The sequence below is a fragment of the Nerophis lumbriciformis genome, linkage group LG23 (assembly GCF_033978685.3).
Source record: "Nerophis lumbriciformis linkage group LG23, RoL_Nlum_v2.1, whole genome shotgun sequence".
In the NCBI taxonomy this organism is placed as follows: domain Eukaryota; kingdom Metazoa; phylum Chordata; class Actinopteri; order Syngnathiformes; family Syngnathidae; genus Nerophis; species Nerophis lumbriciformis.
The window spans coordinates 12,919,543-12,941,493 of NC_084570.2; the positions used below are offsets into that span (position 1 = coordinate 12,919,543).

A 21,951-nucleotide genomic window follows, 5' to 3' on the forward strand; every position below is an offset into this window, starting at 1 on the left:
CCGACCATGCACCTCCTTTGCAGTCTTCACCAGTCCTTCCAGATGGTTCAGCATGAACTCATATCCATCAAGGTTCATATCCTCCGGTTCCACAGCAGTGGTGCGTCTACACTCCTCATCTGCTGCCAGAAGAGCTATGGACATTTCATCTTTTCCAAACTTGTACCACAGGGCCTTCTGGAGTTGACCTTTGACCTTTGCCCGCTTTGACTCACACTCCCTTGAAGTATTATCCAGATCTTCTTGTTGCTCTTGGGTGAGTTCAGTTTCTCCATCTTTTAGCTGTGTCAGAAGTTTGGCCTCTACCTTGTCATTGGCTTCCATGACTTTGTCAACTGCTGCGATGAGTGTCTTGAAACTGTCTCTGAGCTCCTCCTCAGACAAGTCATCATGGTTCCTGGTGAGGCTGTTGACAAGGCGGGTGAATGATGCTTTTGCAGTTGTCCTCTCGGTCTTTAGCTGGTCAAGCACCTTCTTGTCAGCCATATTTACAGCAAAAGTGGAGTTGGAGTAAATTTGGTGAAATTAACTTTTAAATCTTTGGTCCAGATCTCCTTTTCCTGGTTGTCCAGTGGGGATCGGTTTTTCACTGTCAAGTTATGTTTTGTTTGTTTGTTTTCTCCCCTAACTTGAAAAGGGTTTGACTTTTTGACCAGGGGTTTCACTGGGACTTCACTCTTTGTTTTAATCCAATGATGAGACACATCTCTGTTTATCCTTTTATTTTGGACTTGATTGTCTCTTTTTTTCATTGAATAGATGTAAGGTGAAAAACCTTTGGAAAAGGTGGACAAATACAAAAGTAATTAGGGACCAATATAAACAAATTACAATAAACCATTTTTTAAAGTAAAAGTGTTTCCAAAAGTACATGTAGTGACCTTTAACAGCTTGGATTTGGCATTTAAACATTTAACAACCACTTGGCAATTAAAATAAATTCAACACATCAAATCAAAAACATCAAAATAATATAAGTAATCTCACCGTCAGCCACCCTGGTCTCTTTAAACAGTTGTCTCTATTGTATTTGGCAAAATCTCCTCGAGCAGTGTTTGTTGGCCTGAAGTCTGAGCTGGAGCTGCAGACTTAAAAAGAGTGGATTTGATTGCTTCAGGTGAGAGCCTTCCTGATTACTGATGGTCTTCAGCTGTTGGGAAATGTTGTCAGTAATTCCAGTTCTGTCCTCTGGGAGGAAATGGGAGCCAAACTGACATTTGGACATGAGGCCCTTCTGCTTGGGTGAAGGCTTTGGCCTTATGTAGAGTTTGCCAAAACAATAATACTATAGCCCATATATCATGAAAATATTAATAGACTGCTATGTACAGTACAGCCCATGCATCCTGACAATATTAAAATCCACTTGTAAAGTCCACATATTACATATTGATTATATTAATATACTAGTATTGCCCATATACCATGAACACATTCATACAAAACTGTACGGTCCATATATCATGAAAATATTAAAAATGCACTGCTATAGTCCACATATTATGTATATATTACATTACAACACCATTATCATTATGGTATTAATACATTGCTATAGTTCACATACAGTACTATTAATATACTATATTAATACACTACTGTGGCCCTTATATCATAAATATATTGCACTTTTATATTCGGTAGGCTAAAGCCCACATACATGATGAAGACAATAAACACACTATATATACTGTATATATACATATATACATAGCCCAACCATGAAGATATTTATATACACTACAGTTCATTGTATATGTTAAATAATACACTACTATAGCGCATATATCATGAAGATATTAAACTAATACAATACTATATAGTCCATAGGTGTATATTACACTGCTATAGCCCATATGGCAATAATAATATAATAATCTATTGATAGGCCATACATCAAGAAGAAATAAACTACATAGCCCACTATTTAGATATTACATTAATACACTCGTATTAATGTATATAATGTCAATACTATTACACTACATATTGCCCATAGATCATGGAGATATTTAGTTAGTACATACAGAGTATATGTAGCCCAAACATAACAAAATAGATGGATATTAAAACAAATATATTAATGCACTATATATAGTCCATTATGTATTAAATTAATACACATAACGTAATTACATTTTATGGGCTACCAACAAAAATTACAGATTTTCTGAGGTGAAAACGCATGATTTGAAGAAAAAAAAAACCACACATGATGTATCTGTAGATACATTCAAAACTTTATTATGGAATACAGTGTAGAAAGCGTTTCCCAGGTCAATGCAAATGTTACACAATTGACAATCAAACCAGTGCAGCCAACAGAAAGAAATCCCTGCTTCTATTGCTCTACTGCCCCCTGTTGGGCTTCTTCTGAGCACCTCTGCAAAACCACATGCTGCCAGAAGTCGAATTGAACACTCACAGATACTACACTGTAGATGTTGAACAGGGTGACTTCTTTCCATTGTGGTGTTGAGACGCAACACACCTTCGGAAAGAGTTGGGTGCTTTACTTACAAGGTGACTGTAGTCGGATATGGGGATCAATGTTTGATCCTGGCCTTCACAGGGAGGGTAGGGGGGCATTCTAATGATCTATATACAGAGAGCAGTGCTCATCCTCCCGAGAAGTAGAATGTGCATGGCTGGCATGGAGGTGAGCAGCATGCCTGGAGAGAAACAAAAGCGATGGAGGGAGGAGAGGGGATGATGGATGGTGTAAAAGCCATTATAAATACAGCCTGGCTATCCATCCAGAACTGCAAGTCATTTACTCTCTCCCGCGCGCGCCGCCTTCCTCCTACTCCCCCTACCAGAGCTCCACCTGTTCTATCGGTGGACAGTAAAATAATTGCAGAAGCAGAATTGGACACAATGTCAGCTTAATGCTCGAGGACAAAAAAAATATTTCTAATCCATCCCTTTCTAGATCCCTGCAAACCATCACCCATACAATACATTTAGCACTCTGTAATAAAAAAATGACATGGTGAACCCCAAATCATAAGGATCTTTAACACAATATATTTTATCAAATGAAAATATACAGATAAGCCACCCCCCTGCTGCCTCAGGAAAAGAATACACACTTAAAATTAAAAAAAATAAAATAAAAAATCATCACAGATCTCTTTTAAGTGTGTATTTGAAGATATCAGAGCAGAGCCCGTTCATCTAGATTTGATTTACAGTATATTTTTCACGTGATCACGAGAAGATACTAAATGTACAATCTTGCTAGAATGACAATCTATAAGTGAGAGGTTCTCGAGAGCAGCGTTAAGATCTTTTGCGTATATTTTCCTCTTTCAAAATCCTGTTGTCATGCACGACTACATAGAACAACTACGACTTCAGCATTACTTCAGTACATTACAAGCAAGTTTAAAAAAAGGACTTTACATCGTTTTTTTGTAGGGTTTTTTTGTTTGGTTTTTTTTGGAAAAAAAAGAAGAAGTGGAAAGCATATTGAAACTTAAAAATTAAAAACAAAAACAGCTCATTCAGAATACATAATTACTAGTGTCGTCATCAGCAAGTTCATTTACATCTCCGGATAGTGTGACATAATGCAGCCCAGCTGTCATAAGAATGCACAAAGAAAAAGGAGAATGGAGGAATGGAGAGCGAGTTAATTGTTCTCAAGCGTTGAGTGTGCAGGAAAGAAACAAAACTGGGCTTCATGTCAGAAAAATATCATAAAAAAAGTGTGTACATGAGACATAGGGAGCCATGCAAACACAATTCGACTGATCAGAGACTAAATTCTCCTACACGCCTCTAAAATTGTTGCAAGCCAAGAAAAAAAACAACGCGTTGGCCCCCCCGGATCAGACGTAACAAGCTTCTTTCATTTATGGAGGGTTTGGTATTTATGAGCACTGGGCGGGGCCATTCCGATACAATCAGCAGGCCCAGACGGAGCAACATATAAAAACGCTCTCTAATCAAAAAGGTGTCTCGCTCCAATAAAGTAAACAAACGGTGCAAACTGGCTCCACCACAGTGTCCGCCCAAGCATGAATGAAAGAAACCCTGGCTACTATTGCTCCATATGCATCAGTTACTGGTTAGGTCTATGCCACACTGCGCCCTGGAGACTACTTTAGGAAAAGGGGGGGGGAGGAGGAAGAGGAGGAAGGTGCTTGATGTGTGGAATGAGATGTTAGTTTTGTGTTGTGTGAGTGTAGATGAGATGACATTTCCCTCAGTTCTGGATCTGTTCAAAGAACTTGTAGGTTGGGTTCTCATAGCCATTCTGCTGCATCTTCGACAGGTGGCGCTCCTCAGGGGTGACAGCCGCATCCACCTGGGGTAGAGCCAGAAAAGGGCAGGTGTTTGTTATATATATATATATATGTATGTATATATATATATATATATATATATATGTGTATATGTATATATATATATATATATATGTATATATATATATATATATATATATATATATATATATATATATATGTGTGTATATGTATATATATATATATATATATATATATATATATATATATATATATATATATATATATATATATATATATATATATGAGGCCACAAACATGAAGGATGTGTGGTCAATACAATATAGGGCGATCAATATATGCTGAACTACCTGAACACAAAATTCCTATCTTAGTTTTGGGTTATCGGTACCAAAGCATATTCTACGCTTACGCAATTTTGCCATACATTTAAGTATTTTGAAGCAAAAAACAAAAGGGCTAAATAAACTAAAAAAATACCAATACTACAGTAGTATTGGCCAAGAAACAAGATCAAAATAATCATATTGCACGGTTCAGTATCGTGGACACTGATTGGCTCAGCCTTAGACAGTATTACTAAAATTAGCATGCTACCTTTTTTTTTTTTTGCCAATTTTGCAGCCCAACGCCCCAGACTCATAACTTGGTACTTGGCCCATGCTAACTGTTAGCATGCTAACATTAATGCACTATTTTTTCAAGCCAATTATGCAGCCAAACATCTCTGAGTCATTTAACTTTGTCCTTGACACATGCTAAGAATTATTTACCGTATTTTTCGGACTATAAGTCGCAGTTTTTTTCATAGTTTGGGTGCGACTTATACTCAGGAGCGACTTATGTGTGAAATTATTAACACATTACCGTAAAATATCAAATAATATTATTTAGCTCATTCACGTAAGAGACTAGACGTATAAGATTTCACCAGATTTAGCGATTAGGAGTGACAGATTGTTTGGTAAACGTATAGCATGTTCTATATGTTATAGTTATTTGAATGACTCTTACCATAATATGTTATGTTAACATACCAGGCACATTCTCAGTTGGTTATTTATGCGTCATATAACGTACACTTATTCAGCCTGTTGTTCACTATTCTTTATTTATTTTAAATTGCCTTTCAAATGTCTATTCTTGGTGTTGGGTTTTATCAAATACATTTCCCTAAAAAATGCGACTTATACTCAAGTGCAACTTATATGTGTTTTTTTCCTTCTTTATTATGCATTTTCGGCCGGTGCGACTTATACTCCGAAAAATACAGTAGCTAATTTTACATGTGTATACTTCATAGTCATATGACTTGGTACTTGACACATTCTGTTAGCATTGTGTAGTTAGGATTTAGGTTCAGCTTGCGCATTTCAGCACTCACACAAAAATTTCTTATTCCAATTTTTTTTGTCAAATGTTCTTATTTTGTCTGTAAGAAGTGTCGCAGGCCAATAAAAAAAAAAGCTGCGGGCCGGAAATGGCCTCCAGTCCGCAATTTGAACACCACTGCACTGCAGCGTGCCCATCACCAAAAACACACGTCAGCTGCTTCTCACCTCGATGACTCCATGGTGGATGGAGGTGTACTGCTTCTTCCTCAGCATCACCAAGGTGATGACGATAACCGTCGCTATGACAACACCGCCAACCATCAGGCCAATGATGGCGCCCTTGTTGGAGCCGACATCCTCTGCGAAGAAAACCTGAGGCGGAGACACATGTCAGGTCACCTGCATGACGCTCATTAGGCAAACAGCATCTTGACATTGCAGCCTTGGCTTCTTTCAACGTTGTGATGGATATCAATTAAAGAGATGAGTGACAAACCGACACTGAAAATGTGATATGCTATAAATTGCAGGGATTAAGGGATTAAAGACCTCGGGTGAAAGGAATAAGGTATGCGGATTTACTATAGATTTGGGCATTTGCGCTGGAACTACAATATCGGGAGGATTACTAAAAACTGGGTTGCGGCCTCATGGTGTTAAGTCCAGACAGTGAATCGCATTCATTATCACGGTCGTCTCTGTGGACACTCGTCTCCATGGCGACAACCTTGACGGTTATCGGTGCACAGCATTAATTCAAGATAGCGTGGCGAAGGGTGAACTTGCACGTGTCAGTGAATGCATCTTTCATGTCCTCTATGTTCACTTTGCACTACCAACGTATGTCAGGGAGAGACCTCCTCGTGTTTGTTTACCAGTTTCTGGTGGTGAACTTCGTACTCGGTACTCTGTCTGTCTCCTTTCTCCATTCGAAGTTCAGGAATAGCCTCCATCTTCATTCCTGTCACTGGCAAGGGAAAGGAAAGCAACATCTATTATTGAAGGCTCCCTCATACACATGTGCACATCCCACTCCAGCAGGTCTAAGATGGGAGCATTGTATAGAACAGCTGCTATGCAGACATTTTAATGAAGATGAAATGTGTTTTTCTATTTCTAACCGACTGTGTGACTACTTGTACTTATTTATAGGGGCTATTTGCATCTTTTACGCTAGGGGCGTCCAAACTTTTTGACTTGGGGGCCGCTTTGGGCTAAAAAAAATATATATATATATATAAAATGATATTATATATATATATATATATATATATATATATATATATATATATATATATATATATATATATGTGTGTGTGTATATGATTATATATGTGTGTGTGTATGTATATATATATATATATATATATATATATATATATATATATATATATATATATACATATATATATAGCCTATACATATATATGTGTACATATTATATTAATATAATGGATATATAAAATCAATAATTATTAATTGGAGTATGTGAAAGTTTAACTCCACCTTGTTTACTTCCGTGATGACTTCCTTAAAGTTTTGGAATCAATCAGAATATCAAGCAGCTAAAATGCTAAAATGAACTTGGATAAGTATTCTTGCCATCATGAATTGTAATGGATTTGAATGGGTGTAATTTAGAATATATATATATATATATTTTAATAAATATCCAAAAAGTTCAGTGAGCAGGTTGTGTTACCACGTTTGTTGACTTTTTGTGTTGGTTGCATTTGTTTGCGCCATGACTAGGGAAGGTTGTTTGGATTAGGTAATATACTTTACTCACATTGTCCACAAGATGGCGGCAAATTTGCAACAATCTGATTAGCAGTTATCTAAAATTATTTTGATAACACTCCATGGACCAAATTCCTTATTAACATTTTGCGAGCCAAACCAAAGACGCTGGCGGGCCGCAATTGACCCGCAGGCCGTAGTTTGGACACCCCTGCTTTAGCACAGATGCTTTTAAAAGGTGCTCACTCTCCAATGTGTTTTAAGCGTTATATCCCATTCTCTTACGGCTTTCAGCATGTAACGATGTTAACTACGATGCGTGCGTAACACGTGCACGTGCATTAGATTTGTTTGTCGTTAGCTAATGAAAGCGAATTGGATATTTTTCCACGCCACACACTGAAAAATTAAAGCATGCACGGGGCCATTTTGATCGTTTTCAATTTCACAACCAATACTATATTTATTGGCTGTATTGTAAGGGCTCTCCTCAATTTTGGTGAATGTCGAAGGTTACAGGGACTCAAAAAGTGTTAAAAATAAGTCATATAATATTATTTTTTTTTAAAGTTTTGATTCTTAAACATCTATAGATCAACATCAGATTCATCCGTTGACATAAAGTAGATTTTTTTCTTATATTTTATGCCCCTTCAGCCACTTTGTTTAAAGTGGAATTTTTGATGTAACGCGAATGGAGCCTTTAACAGGTAAATAATTCCTAACAACATTACTTTTGGTTCTTTAGTGTTTTTTTGAGCAATGACAATTAGAAAAAAATCAAAAAAGGGCACCACTCTTAAAAGTGTTAAAATGAAGTCAAATCAATATTATTTTTACTTTCAACGCTTAAATCTCGAGGTCAACTTCAGATCTATCTGTCAATTTTGATTTTTATGACCTTTTTGCCAAAGAAAAACGTGTTTAGTTATATGGAGAAAACACACAATATGCAATATTTCCCCAAAAACATTTCAAAGGTAAATATTTGATGTGAAGTAATTGGAGCCTTAAATAGGTCAATTATTTATTTTAATTATTTTCTGAGCAATGACAGCTTTGAAGTAAAAACTGACTGCATGGCAGCTTTGTGTTATTGGTGTTACTGACTGTCCATCTTTGCACGGGTAAACATGCTACAGAAATGCTTGTATCGGAGCGGAGAGTTAAGATGCAAGATGATATAATCGGATAATAGTTTTTCTGCTGATATTGGACCGGTATCCCATAACAACACTCCTGATATCAAACCTACCTGGCCGTGTGGGGACGCCTCTGTCAAGACTTGGGCGAGAGTCGACAGGTTCAACTGGAGGAAAGAAGATAGTCAAGACGATGAGTAACAATTTTTATGGACTAAATGCTGCAATAGGCACCTTGGTTGTCAGTGTTGGGCTGGTTAAAGCTCTCAGGATGAATAAAGCCAACTCCACCCAGGCCTAGGGAGTCCTCCTGAGTCAACAAGTCGGTTTGGCCATCTCCAAACTCCTGGTCGGGCATTAGGGCATCATTGCCGTAGCTCACCCTCACATCTGTCTGCAGGTTGGCCAGTTGTTGCGCCATCTCAGCCTGCTCCTTCTGCAGAAGCTCTGATACAGGAGAAATCACAAGGAGACAGACCAAGGATGAGGGAAAGAGTATTTTGGCAATTACCTTATTTGTTAGTTTCATATTATACAGTCACTGGAACATCGATTTACGAACTTGATCGGTTCTTGAACGGGTTTCGTAAATTTGATCCAAATGTTCGTACAGTAAAGCAAATTTCTCTGTAAAGAACCAATATAAATATGAATAATAGGTTCAAGCCTCAACAAAAGTCCATATTTCAGTGAAGGTTTATACACTTTGAAAACAACAAAGTACTACGCAGTACTGTATATCAAACTAATAGAGGGTTGATGGAGGGACTTTGTCTTTCTTTAGGTGAACTGTGCTGTATGCGCTACTCTGCCAATGCATGCACACACAAAGAAGCCACTATGGCCCTCGCAAACGATCAGAAATCACAAAAATCCATAACTTTAACAACCATATTGCTACAATGATAAACATTTTTGAAAATTAAGGCAAGGAGCTAATTAGACAGAGAGAAAAAAGGAAAGGGGTGTGCGCGTGTATACTCTTGTACTGTTGAACAAGAGGTAGCCTTTCATCCGCTGTAAAATAAATCTGCACTGGGATCTATTTTTGTAAAATTCCGGTCTCATCACAATTGAAACGTGCTGTGGTAGAAAGCCTGCTTTGTCAATTCTTCCATACTTGTGAGCACCATTAATGTACTCCTCGCAAATAGTCCTATTTTCTTTACCTCCACAGCGATTCCCCCCTTCTTTCCATGCCGGTCTGTTGAGTTTTTGGGACTCATAATATTTTAGCAAAATGGAAAAAACTTGTCAAAAGGCGATAAAACACAGAAAAAAAAGGTGCACACGCTGAAGCACTGAGTAGAAGGGGTGTAAAAAGAAGTGTGGGATACTTCTCATGCCTTATTTCCCTTTTATTTTGAAAAGTAACGAAAAGTATCGAAATACATTTTGGTACCGGAACCGGGACAACCCTAATTCATACTGTATACCATAAAAACCCACACAGATGATTTTCAGCCTCCAAGAATGCAATAACATTTTTAAAACATTCACACTGGTACTTTTTCTTCCAGTCAGTGTATGTGCATGTGTGTGTGTGTGTTGGTGCATGCATCATCCACATTGCAGTACAAACTGTCACAGTCTCAGAGAGACACAGATGGCTGTGTGACGCACGCAACACCAACAACCCAAAAAACCGCAGAAACCTAGCACAAGGATGGGGTGGATAGAAAGGTGGGAGGGAGACAGATTTATCTTCCCAGCAAACAGTTTCATTTGACTCTGTGCTGAAGAATTAGGTCAAATAGCTCCAAAGTATAAAGAAAGAGGAAAAAAATGCATGGAATTTAGAGCTTTCAACCCTTCTGTTACATGTAACACAATCAGTCCTTTCTCACATCTGTCTCACAGGGTTTGGAATTTGCTAAGAATGACCGCAGAAACATTTCTCATAAAGATTATTTAAAGGCTGCCATGATTACATTGTAAATACTTCAAACATTACTGCCTATTAGTTATTAATGTTCCACATTTTCAGAGAAGTAAAATTGTCCCAAAGGAGCAAGATAATAAATGTGCTGTGAAACTCACCGACTTGGTCCTGGATGTCGTCAGCCACACCAGGCACCTTGTAGAGAAGACCCAACGACTGGTTCATGCGCTCTTCAATGACACGCAGGTGGGTCAGCACCTAACAGACAAGGGCATGAGAGGTGATGAATTTCTTATTCCAGCATGAAAGAACTGTTCTGGTGTGGGGTACCTGAGGCCTGATTTGTGCCGCCTTCTTGGGGTCCACCATGCGGACATGTTCGAAGTGTTTCAGAGTGTGCTGTCTGTCCTTTTGCTCGGCACGCACATACTTCTTCAAGAGGCTGAAGACGTGACGAGGCTGCGGCAGACAGAGCAAGGCAGACAGTGAGGTGCGGACACATGACAGCATGAGCGCAGACAAGCCAGCTGAAGATAAAATTGATCAAATTTGACGTGAAAGCTTTTCAGTAAGTTACAAGATGTTTTTTTATTAGCACATCGGCCTTGAAATAGCTCTTCCCGGAGTTAGAGGACATATTGAGAGGAAACTAACAAATACTCAAAATAACTTGCTTATAAATAGTAGTGCAGGGAAATGTTAAAAAAAAAAATCTGATTAATCACACTTTTGAATTTGGATTAATCATGACCAGTGTTGGGACTAACGCGTTACTGTAACGCCTTTACTTTCGGCGGTAAATAGTAATCTAACGCGTAATTTTTTATATTCAGTAACTCAGTTACCGTTACTACAACACTGGGTTATTTTACGTTATTTTTTATGTAGTATCGGCTAGAAACTGAGAAGATCTGAGTGTGTTTTATTGGAGCACTGCAGAATAGGCGACACAGAAGAGGCGCGCTCTGTGTATGAGTGTGTGTGTGTGTGTGTGTGTGTGTGTGTGTGTGTATGAGTGTGTGGGAGGGGGTGTGTCTGTGTTTACTAACAAGACGTCATGGCGAAGCCGAGTTTCTTAACATGGAGATATTCTCACTACTTTTCTTTTGTAAAAATAGTCAGTTATTCGCATTCAAACAATGATTGTGTGTTTTGTACCCTGGGGGGGTCTTGCTGAAGGGCAGTCAGGTAGCTCTCCAGAGCCAGGCGGCGGCGGTCGTTGAGCAGAGCTTCCACTCGGGCCATGTGGGTCTCCACCAGCTGCTGCCGCTCACTGGCCGCTTCCTGTTCCAGCGTCTCTACCTTCTCTTGGAAACGCTTCATACAAAATGGCAACATGTATGAGTTAAGACAGTAGAAGAAAACACCTTCGCTGGCCCTTAAATGTTTTAAATATGCATTAATCACCTGGATGACCACCTTCTTGTCAGCACGTGGAAGATTCTTAGCTTCCCTCTCAGCCTCTTCCCACTCTCTCATCACCTTATGCACAAAGATAAAAAGTACATTAACAACAAAGTGTGTGAATGCAAACATGCACAGCAGTTTATCTGAAATTTCACACCAAGTATAGTAAGGGCCTGATTTACTCAATGTTTGTGTGTACTAAAACACGTGCAAACCTGATAGCACACGCACATGTGCAAAGTAGATTGCGTCTGATAAGTGAGCATAATGAGGCGTGCCATCCATTTTGCGTCTCTGTCTTCCCTAATATGCAAAACATATACTTTTCTAATAATCATCCCACAGTACTGGAGGAGAAGACGCAAATATAATTATTTAGCACGCGCAATGTGATTTATCAACACTCATTACCGTTTCGTGAGCACTATTTAGCACGTGTGAGAAGGACGTGCAAAATGATCATTCAGTGCTCTCATGATGGACAGACGGGAATCCTCTGTCCTAAGTGTGTGTTTTAACATTTTAGGATATTCCGAATATAAAAAATAATAATTAGACATATCGTCAATTCACCAACATCATTTTAGAAATTTATAGCTGCAAGAGGATTTAAATGGCTGATTAAAACAAATTCAATTGATGCGTTTTGGTGTCATTTTGACTGTTTACACTGCAGGCCAAAGTGGCCCAAATCAATTTTTTTTATGATCTGATTTTTTCCATCTGAGTGTTTACACTACAAGTAAAATGGGATTTTTGTCAAGACTTCGGTGTAAACGTGCACAGGTGGCCTCAACGTCACTTGTAGGCGCACTTTGGTTAAGTGAAAACACAAGGAAGTTGACCAGGAGGACGTCACTATAACAAAATAAAATAAAAGTCAACACCTTAAAAATGTGTGTTTTTCTTTTTTTTACTTGAAAGTAAATTTAATATAATGTATGTACGGATGTGTATAGTGTAATATATTTGGAGGGTTGTAATCTTTTTATCGCTGTTAAGTAGAGAAAACTCAGTGTGGATCTTCGGGAGCTTTATTTTTCAACTCACATGTAAGAAAATAAGCCTCAGCGTCAATTCCGGTCCCTCAACAATTGCTATTTCTTCGGGAATCAAAATATATATTCATATATTATGTATAGCCTATTATTTGTGCACTGTTGACAAGTGAAGCACCTAAAATTTGGTAGTCTTAAATAGAAACCGAAACCGGATGTTGTGATGAAATATCCACTTCCACTGGCGACTGCGTCTTTCCGGCGCACACGAATGACGTAGCTCGCCCAAAGCTGATGAAAAAAAATCACATCCGTATCGCATTTGGGTCACATTGCGTTTAGACTGAAGTCACATTTCAAAAGATCAGATTCCAATCGGATTCAGGACTACCTCTTGATGTGGCCTGAATCTGATGCCAAAAGATCAGATTTGAAGCACTTTGGAGCATTTAGACTGGCAAAAAAAAAATCAGATCTGAGTCACTTGAGGGCAAAAAAAAAAAAAAAATCTGATTTGGTGTGCAGTGTAAACTGAACTTTTGTACTTTTTAATGACATTTGTTTTTGTTTTTTTATAGAGAATATTATCATTAAAATTAAAATATTTCTTATATGAAAAAACTTATATAAGTATGCATTTTTTTGTGTCTTGAGAGGAATAAGTACAGCCTCTCTCCAATGAGCACATCTTCAGCTTTAAAAAAAAAGAAGAAAGTTGTGTCAATGTAGATGCACTGCAGGATTGCTTCTAAAATGCCCAATAAAAGTAGCACATGTTCCTTGACTGTTTGAAAACATAGCAAAACGCCACAATAACAATGATGCAGTAAATGGTGGTGATGCCTTGTATAGTACACTCATTTAAATAAGTCGGTCTGCACCACTTTACAATTGTACAAGCAGTGTTAGTAAATCACATGCAACACACCCACTAATAGTAGAAGCTATTTTATAGATTGCACACGCTGTTTAGCGCGAGGTATTTAGATCTTAGTAAATCAGGCAGCATCGGTTGGCTTAAGCTTCCTCTTCAGTTGCATACTCTTTAGATAGCAGTGTCTAAAGGTGATGACACAGTGCTAAACTCCAGCACAACGAAATGTAGTATTAAATTCTGCAGAAGGCGTCCTGGTCTGCAGCAAGCAAACGGAGGCTTTGGACCATCTGGCTCTCCACTGGAGAGCAAATCACTTCATTAAAGAAAGCAATTAAAACACAATCCGTTCAGGCGCCCCACCCAGAGAGGCTTAAAAGATGCACTTATTCTTTTTGCTACACCTCGTCGACTCTCCATTTCCTATTCACAATGCTTTTCCCACTACGAACAAAATTGACTTACGTATTTCAATGACTAATCCGCAAGTAGCGATGGAAGCGTAAACAACGGAAAAGGCATAATTCTAAGTAGCCTCTCTTGCTCGCTACTCCATTAATACCTGGGACATCCTTTCGCGGTGCTTGGCCTCCAGGCTTTCTTTAGCCTTCTGGAAATGGCCGTGTTCGTTTTCGTCAGCAGGCGTCTCCAGGTAGTGGTCCACAGCGTCAGGAGAACCGGGAGTGGCTGTGGGTACTACACATCAGCCAAAAAAAAGATAAGAGAAGGTGAAAAGGGGTGAGAACTACAAGCAAAGCCTTGTTTTTTTTATTACGATGTGGTTAATAGAGGACAAACACAGAGCTCAGAATAGGTCAACAGAGGAAGAACACCGCAACTATACAAAAGCAAACAAATTAACCCTTCACATGACCCATAATTATTTGTATGACACAGTGGAACCTCGATTTACAAACATAATTGGTTCTTGAACGGGGTTCGTAAATTGAAGTGTGTATAGCAAAGCAAAAGTTCCTATTTTAGTGAAGGTTTGTACACTTTAAACACAATACAAAACACTTTATAGTACTTTACAAACAAACATAAGGAGATGATGGATCAACTTTCACTTTATTAACGAGCCAAAACAACAACAAGCTGCTATTCTCTGTTTGCGCTGGTCTGCTAACATGAGCACACACACACCGAAGTCTTTTTATTTTTTTTACTCTGCATTAATTCTCTCTATCTTTTTCTACGCTCGTCTGTTGTCATTTTGGGACTCATACTTAGTTAGCAAATGGACAAAACATGTCAAAAGGCAAAAACCACACATGTTAAATGAAGCACTTAGAAGTGACTAGTAGTGTACTGCGCAGCAAGAGGCGTAGAGGGCTGTGCCTCCCAAAAAATGTTGCGCCCTTTTTGGTTGCCATCGGTACACAAAATGAATGAATGAAGCGTTCGCAAACAGAGGCATATTTGGCTTGTTCTAAGAGTTTGTAAATCGAAAAGTTCACAAATAGAGATGTTCGTAAATCTAGCTTCAACTGTACAAACTTAAAGGGGAACATTATCACCAGACCTATGTAAGCGTCAATATATACCTTGATGTTGCAGAAAAAAGACCATATATTTTTTTAACCGATTTCCGAACTCTAAATGGGTGAATTTTGGCGAATTAAACGCCTTTCTAATATTCGCTCTCGGACCGATGCCGTCACAACGTGACGTCACATCGGGAAGCAATCCGCCATTTTCTCAAACACAGAGTCAAATCAGCTCTGTTATTTTCCGTTTTTTCGACTGTTTTCCGTACCTTGGAGACATCATGCCTCGTCGGTGTGTTGTCGGAGGGTGTACCAACACGAACAGAGACGGATTCAAGTTGCACCAGTGGCCCAAAGATGCGAAAGTGGCAAGAAATTGGACGTTTGTTCCGCACACTTTACCGACGAAAGCTATGCTACGACAGAGATGGCAAGAATGTGTGGATATCCTGCGACACTCAAAGCAGATGCATTTCCAACGATAAAGTCAAAGAAATCTGCCGCCAGACCCCCATTGAATCTGCCGGAGTGTGTGAGCAATTCAGGGACAAAGGGCCTCGGTAGCACGGCAAGCAATGGCGGCAGTTTGTTCCCGCAGACAAGCGAGCTAAACCCTCTGGATGTCTTGGCTCACACCGTCCCTTATGCCACCGAAGATGATCAAGAGAAGAATATCGACCCTAGCTTCCCTGGCCTGCTGACATCAACTCCAAAACTGGACAGATCAGCTTTCAGGAAAAGAGCGCGGATGAGGGTATGTCTACAGAATATATTAATTGATGAAAATTGGGCTGTCTGCACTCTCAAAGTGCATGTTGTTGCCAAATGTATTTCATATGCTGTAAACCTAGTTCATAGTTGTTAGTTTCCTTTAATGCCAAACAAACACATACCAATCGTTGGTTAGAAGGCGATCGCCGAATTCGTACTCACTTTCTCCCGTGTTGCTGGCTGTCGTGTAGTTTTTGTCCGTTTCGCTTGCATACGGTTCAAATCGATATGGCTCAATAGCTTCAGTTTCTTCTTCAATTTCGTTTTCGCTACCTGCCTCCACACTACAACCATCCGTTTCAATACATGCGTAATCTGTTGAATCGCTTAAACCGCTGAAATCCGAGTCTGAATCCGAGCTAATGTCGCTATAGCTTGCTGTTCTATGCGCCATGTTTGTTTGAGTTGGCATCACTATGTGACGTCACAGAAAAATGGACGGGTGTATATAACAATGGTTAAAATCAGGCACTTTGAAGCTTTTTTTAGGGATATTGCGTGATGGGTAAAATTTAAAAAAAAACTTCAAAAAATAAAGTAAGCCACTGGGAACTGATTTTTAATGGTTTTAACCCTTCTGAAATTGTGATAATGTTCCCGTTTAACTTCGTCCTGTGGCCTTGAAAGTTAAAGTGTCAAGACACATGGCGTGAACCTGAATTAAATCAGCAGGGTTCATTATACTAAGAGCAATCAAAAGGTGGCTCGTGTTCTGTCTTGTTGATGTGTGCGCACGTGTGTGCAGGCGTGAAGGTCGCATGTCACCTGAAAATCGGCTTGCTTAGAACGCATGACTGCACAGGACACACAAAAAAATATCATGCGCTCTTATTCACTTTGAAAAAGACCACTTGTCAACAGCCACCTTTAAAAAAGATCCCACCAGCACATTCTCTTCAACCCACAACAGTTGAAAAACATGTTATGAGATATGGCCATGGTAAAGGTGCAGCCTTTAGTGTACATCCACAGCAGAAATAGGCTGAGGCAGTGCGGCATGCACTCAACTTGACTACAATCACACCGCAGAAGAAAAACATACGCATAGACAAAGGGAGGCAGCCAAACACTGAAATCAGCTACTCATTTAAATGGAACAATATTGAGCAACCTGGAGTGTCAAACCATTTAAAACCTTTACACGTTGCAACTGAATGATCCGACACTAATTAAAAAAGGCTTTAACTGTGAAGCAATAACATGCCAGCTTGAACGATTGCGATGCAGGATGACAATTACTGCAAACTGACTTCAGATTTGATAAAGGACAAAAGGAAAATGTTAAAAGATTAGCCAGGAAAGGAAGCTAAGGGCGATAGGGAAAGTCCAGAAGAGACCAAGGAGCAGTGAGCATCTGACAGGGGGTTAGAGACAAAACGAGATTTTGACCCAGTAGAGGTTAGTCTGAGTCTTCTGCCTTCGGCAGAACTTACGGACGCTTCTGCAGACAGACAGGCAGTATTCCACGGACTCAAAGTTATTCCTGTTGCCTCCGCATCCACCGTAGATAAACTGAACACAGCGGCCCTCCTGGCGGTCAAAGTACCAGCGGGGCAGCATGGCCCGGCATGGACCAGTTTCTGCACTGGCCCAGCACACATCTTGGAGAATACAGACACAAACCTGTCATCATCCATAACCACTGCATCAGCTTGCCAGTAAACGTACACAATCCATGGCATGTTCTCCTTGTCACTTGGATTCAGAACATGTCGCTGTCATTTAAGCAGCCATATAAAAAAAGTGTTTTATGTTCATTTAAATAGAAAGGGCAGCACTACAAAGTCAAAGTTCTATAGAGCAGTGGTTCTCAATTTTTTTTTACCAAGTCCACCACAGAAAACACTTGGCTCTCCAAGTACCACCATAATTAGCCAACATTAATGTACAGTAGAGTAGTAGGTCTAAGTATTTATTAAAAACAATGCAGAGGTTTTATTTAACAAGTATATTCAATAGTTTTGGCCACTCAAATATTACACACAGATTGAACAGTAACACTGTGCTTAAATGTTTAATTAAGTGATACTTTGGCATACCACAAGCTGGAGCCCGTGTACCACTATAGTGCCATAGTTTGAGAATCCCAGCTATGGAGCTTATTTATGATTTTAGCATGAATTCACTTCACAATCTCCAGACACAGAGAGAGAAGAACAGAGTGCCAACTCACCTCTGACTACTTCCTCAACCGACTCAGTAGTGGTGGTGGTCGTCGTTGTCAAGGCAACATTGGTTGCGGGCTCGTCGTCACTGTCATCAAGCGTGTCCTCCTCTTCCTCCTCCTCATCTTCCATACCGTCTTCGTCCTCTTCCCCATCTCCATCTTGGTCGTTATCCAGCGCGTCCTCTTCCTCATCATCTTCCTCGGCCGCCGCCTCCTCTACTACAGATGGCTTGGTTTCCTCTTGCTGCTCTGCTGGCTCTGGTTCCCGCACCATACTGGGAGAGAAAGAATGACAAGGAAGGGAAAAATGAAATTAAAAAGAAAAAAATGGAGCGGAACCAACAACAGCACTCAATAGTAATCAGAATGAACGCTGAGACTATTGCATTTACACTAGGGAAATTTTGATAGATGACTAGTCATCGATTATCTCAACGTTTGGTCAAATAATTGGATTATGAAGAATAAAATTCAGTGGCTGCTTTTTCATTCAGTTTAAAGGGACCTTATTATACAAAACCAGCTTTTCTTACTTATTGGTACCTGCTGTTGTGTTTAGGATCAGCATAAAACCAGAAAATGTGAAATCAAACCATGGAGGCATTGCAGAGATATTTATAAATAATTGCCAAACAAGTCGTTTGCTATTTGCAAATTCTGTGACATTTCTCGAACTGATTATGTCACCGGATTATCCATACATGGTACAAATTTACTCAAAATGCTTTGCGGGTCCGCCATTGTAGTCCAACGCCGTAGTCAGTAAACTGCTCCTTTTTTGCCATCCTCTTGTTGTGGAGCAGACTGGCTCGTACATGCACATGTATCCTCTGTTGTTGGTCTAATACACAGTAGGGCTGGATAATGATGGCAAAAATAATGATCACGATTATATTGATTGGTATCATGATTAATTACACGATTATTATTATTTTGAAAACGCGAGTATTTATTGTACCACCGAAATTTCAACTTTAAATATAGTTTTAAAAGATCCCGGATATAATTTAATAACAAATAAACCACAAGTTAAATACTAATAATAACAGCAATAACAATACATTAAAATAACAATAGCAATATAAAAATCTATGTATTTTTTTGCGTTTTAATTTTTTAAAATTTTCGTTTACCTTTTACCACCATAGAGTGTGTTTTTTGTGTCAAATACAATTCAATAAAATGTTTGTTAATTAAAAGCAGAAATCCATACAGTGTTTGGTGCAATACATCTTTGGACAATTTTGACCAGTATTTTAGGATAAAAGTATAATAATTTTGTAAATGCATCAATAAGTGCTTTAAGTACATTATGCTTGCTATTGTGTTATTTTGTTTGTTATTTTGACAGCAGACCAAATGTGGCGCACGGCACTATTATTGTGATGGGGGGAAGTGTGCTGTGGTGTTATTCTCAGCTTAAAGAATAAAGAGGCGACTCACTTTAGGCTAAAGAAGTAAAATTGAGAGCGCCTCGCAAGATGTGACCGCTGTTCTGTTTGCACAATGATCTTAAATCTATGATGTCGTTCACAACAACACAAGCAGATGTGGTGTGTGGGTGTATGGATTGTTTTTGCTAGCTTTAGCTTCGTAGTTTAGTACCTGTTTCAAGTGTTTCGGGCAGGACAAGCGTGAGTGTGTCGGGGATGAATGAGCGCTACTGGACACTATTTTCCCAAACAAATGTTCCTTCTCACAATAACAACATTTCAGTCACATTTATGTCAATTTCCCTAATAGTCTGTGTTTAACAGCGGGTTCTGTTTTATTGCGTAAACGCGGAAATCATACGGCCTTAGTTTTTTTGTCGAGCTTAGTGATTATTTATTCGGCATACTATTTGTTCGTTTATTTGACAGGTACAGTGTACATTAATAGATATTACTGCTAACATACCAGAATTAGCTTTAAGGTTAATTTACATCAGTTGTCCCTGGACTGATGTTAAAATTGGTCAACCTTAAAAATGGTTAACCTAAAAGCAATAAAATGATTAGACAACAAAAGATCATAAAAAAGTAAATCAGTGCGAAGAGCTACAGTAGCAAATAACATTTATATACAATGTCCTATAATTAAATTTCAATGTACATCAGAAATCACCGTATAGATACAATAAACAATAAACATTATTGAGGTAATCCAACTTTAATGTTAATCCAACTTTATGGTATCGGCGCCGTGGTGCCTAATGTCTGTGTGGGTGTGTAATTGATGCATTGCATTGCCATTTTGCAACAGATTCAAAATTTTAATAAAAAAAGGTGAAGATCATTCACATGTGGGCTATTATCAGTCATAACACAAAGCCTTAACAGTACTGATTTGTATTTAAAAAGGAACACAATGTAAAGAAAAGCAGTACGACAATTGTGTGCCTAAGAAGATCATAGCACCTAAGCGTAAAACACAATTACAAATGTCAACACGGTGGAAGAGGGGTTAGTGTATCTGCCTCACAATACGAAAGTCCTGAGTAGTCTTGGGTTCAATCCCGGGCTCAGGATCTTTCTGTGTGGAGTTAGCATGTTCTCCCCGTGACTGCGTGGGTTCCCTCCGGGTACTCCGGCTTCCTCCCACCTCCAAAGACATGCACCTGGGGATAGGTTGATTGGCAACACTAAATTGGCCCTAGTGTGTGAATGTGAGTGTGAATGTTGTCTGTCTCTCTGTGTTGGCCCTGCGATGAGGTGGCGACTTGTCCAGGGTGTACCCCGCCTTCTGCCCGATTGTAGCTGAGATAGGCTCCAGCGCCCCCCGCGACCCCAAAGGGAATAAGCGGTAAAAAATGGATGGATGGATGGATTATTAATAGCATTAAAGAGCTTGATTCATTTATTTTATTGGCATAACAGCTTAGTGAAAAGAGTTCTCGCAATTTCAGAGGGAATCTTAATATGCCGTTAATCTCATTCAACCATCACGTACCTATTGTCAGAGTAGTCAGTCTCCGCTCCACCCCACCAAACATCAGAATCGTCACCATCCTGCTCGGCGCTGTTAGTATCGTGCTCAGCCTCCGTTGGGCAGCAGACAAACTCGACCCCTCGGAAACGATCAATACGGCATGGCAGAAGCATTCCGTAGTCATGGAGATTCATGGAGCGGTCTGTGCAGGACTGTAGAACATTTTCGCAATTAGAAAGAGGGGCTAGTTCTTCTATCCATTTCAGTCCCATTAACGTGCGTGTGTGTTTGTGTACTCACTTCCTTGGCCACAGTATGCCAGTGCAGATGGGTCTCACACTGGTCCATGCGCTCCTGATGTAAGAACTTGCACTTGTCAGGAACCAGCAAGGCGTCGCTCACAAATTCTCCCACTGCAGCACAGATATTAAATTCCTATTTATCCATATTTCATACACAAGTCTGGTTCAATTTGGTTTCATGGCGCTTTTTTGTGTGAAATATGTTCATCTTAAAGGAGATAGGCTCCAGCACCCCCCTCGACCCCAAAAGGGACAAGCGGTAGAAAATGGATGGATGGATGTTCAACTTAAAAACAAAATCCTGCCTCGTGGGTGCATTAAAAGCCAAATTGTCTTTGCAGACGTCTGCAAAATCTACTAAGAAGTAGTGATGGGTACCAAATTCAATACATTTACAAATACTGACCAAAATTCCGTCGGTACAAAAAAATCCAAAAGGTACCATATTTCAATACATTTGTTGCACATGACAACATACCGTGATTGTGTTTCTTCACCTGTCTCCTCTGTAATCAGGCATGCATTAAATGGTATGTTTGTGTGTGTGTGTGTGCGTGTATGTGATTGATGATGAGAGATGTGGGTCATCGGGCATTGTTTTTAATGTATGAAAAGTGATTTATAAATAAAGTTTGATTGATTGATTGACTGGCTTCAGCACTT

The 21,951-nt window shown here is 39.3% G+C and overlaps 1 protein-coding gene across 2 annotated transcripts in view; it reads right to left on the bottom strand.

Moving 5' to 3' along the window:
• Positions 1 to 2,218: 2,218 nt before the first annotated feature.
• Positions 2,219 to 21,951, bottom strand: part of appa (amyloid beta (A4) precursor protein a) — a 61,226-nt gene continuing 41,493 nt past the window's right edge. Inside the window, exons 4-17 of one of the 2 annotated variants that reach the window (XM_061985050.1) lie at positions 21,287 to 21,399; positions 21,008 to 21,198; positions 18,083 to 18,351; positions 17,343 to 17,510; positions 14,211 to 14,344; positions 11,777 to 11,851; positions 11,528 to 11,686; positions 10,700 to 10,828; positions 10,528 to 10,627; positions 8,722 to 8,934; positions 8,601 to 8,654; positions 6,481 to 6,572; positions 5,831 to 5,977; positions 2,219 to 4,312 (exon numbers count right to left, since the gene is read on the bottom strand). In XM_061985050.1, coding sequence (XP_061841034.1) covers positions 4,211 to 4,312; positions 5,831 to 5,977; positions 6,481 to 6,572; positions 8,601 to 8,654; positions 8,722 to 8,934; positions 10,528 to 10,627; positions 10,700 to 10,828; positions 11,528 to 11,686; positions 11,777 to 11,851; positions 14,211 to 14,344; positions 17,343 to 17,510; positions 18,083 to 18,351; positions 21,008 to 21,198; positions 21,287 to 21,399 — 1,946 coding nt within the window. In that variant the 3' untranslated portion in view covers positions 2,219 to 4,210. The remainder of the gene's footprint in view (positions 4,313 to 5,830; positions 5,978 to 6,480; positions 6,573 to 8,600; positions 8,655 to 8,721; positions 8,935 to 10,527; positions 10,628 to 10,699; positions 10,829 to 11,527; positions 11,687 to 11,776; positions 11,852 to 14,210; positions 14,345 to 17,342; positions 17,511 to 18,082; positions 18,352 to 21,007; positions 21,199 to 21,286; positions 21,400 to 21,951) is intronic. The other variant, XM_061985051.1, reaches the window with a different exon arrangement.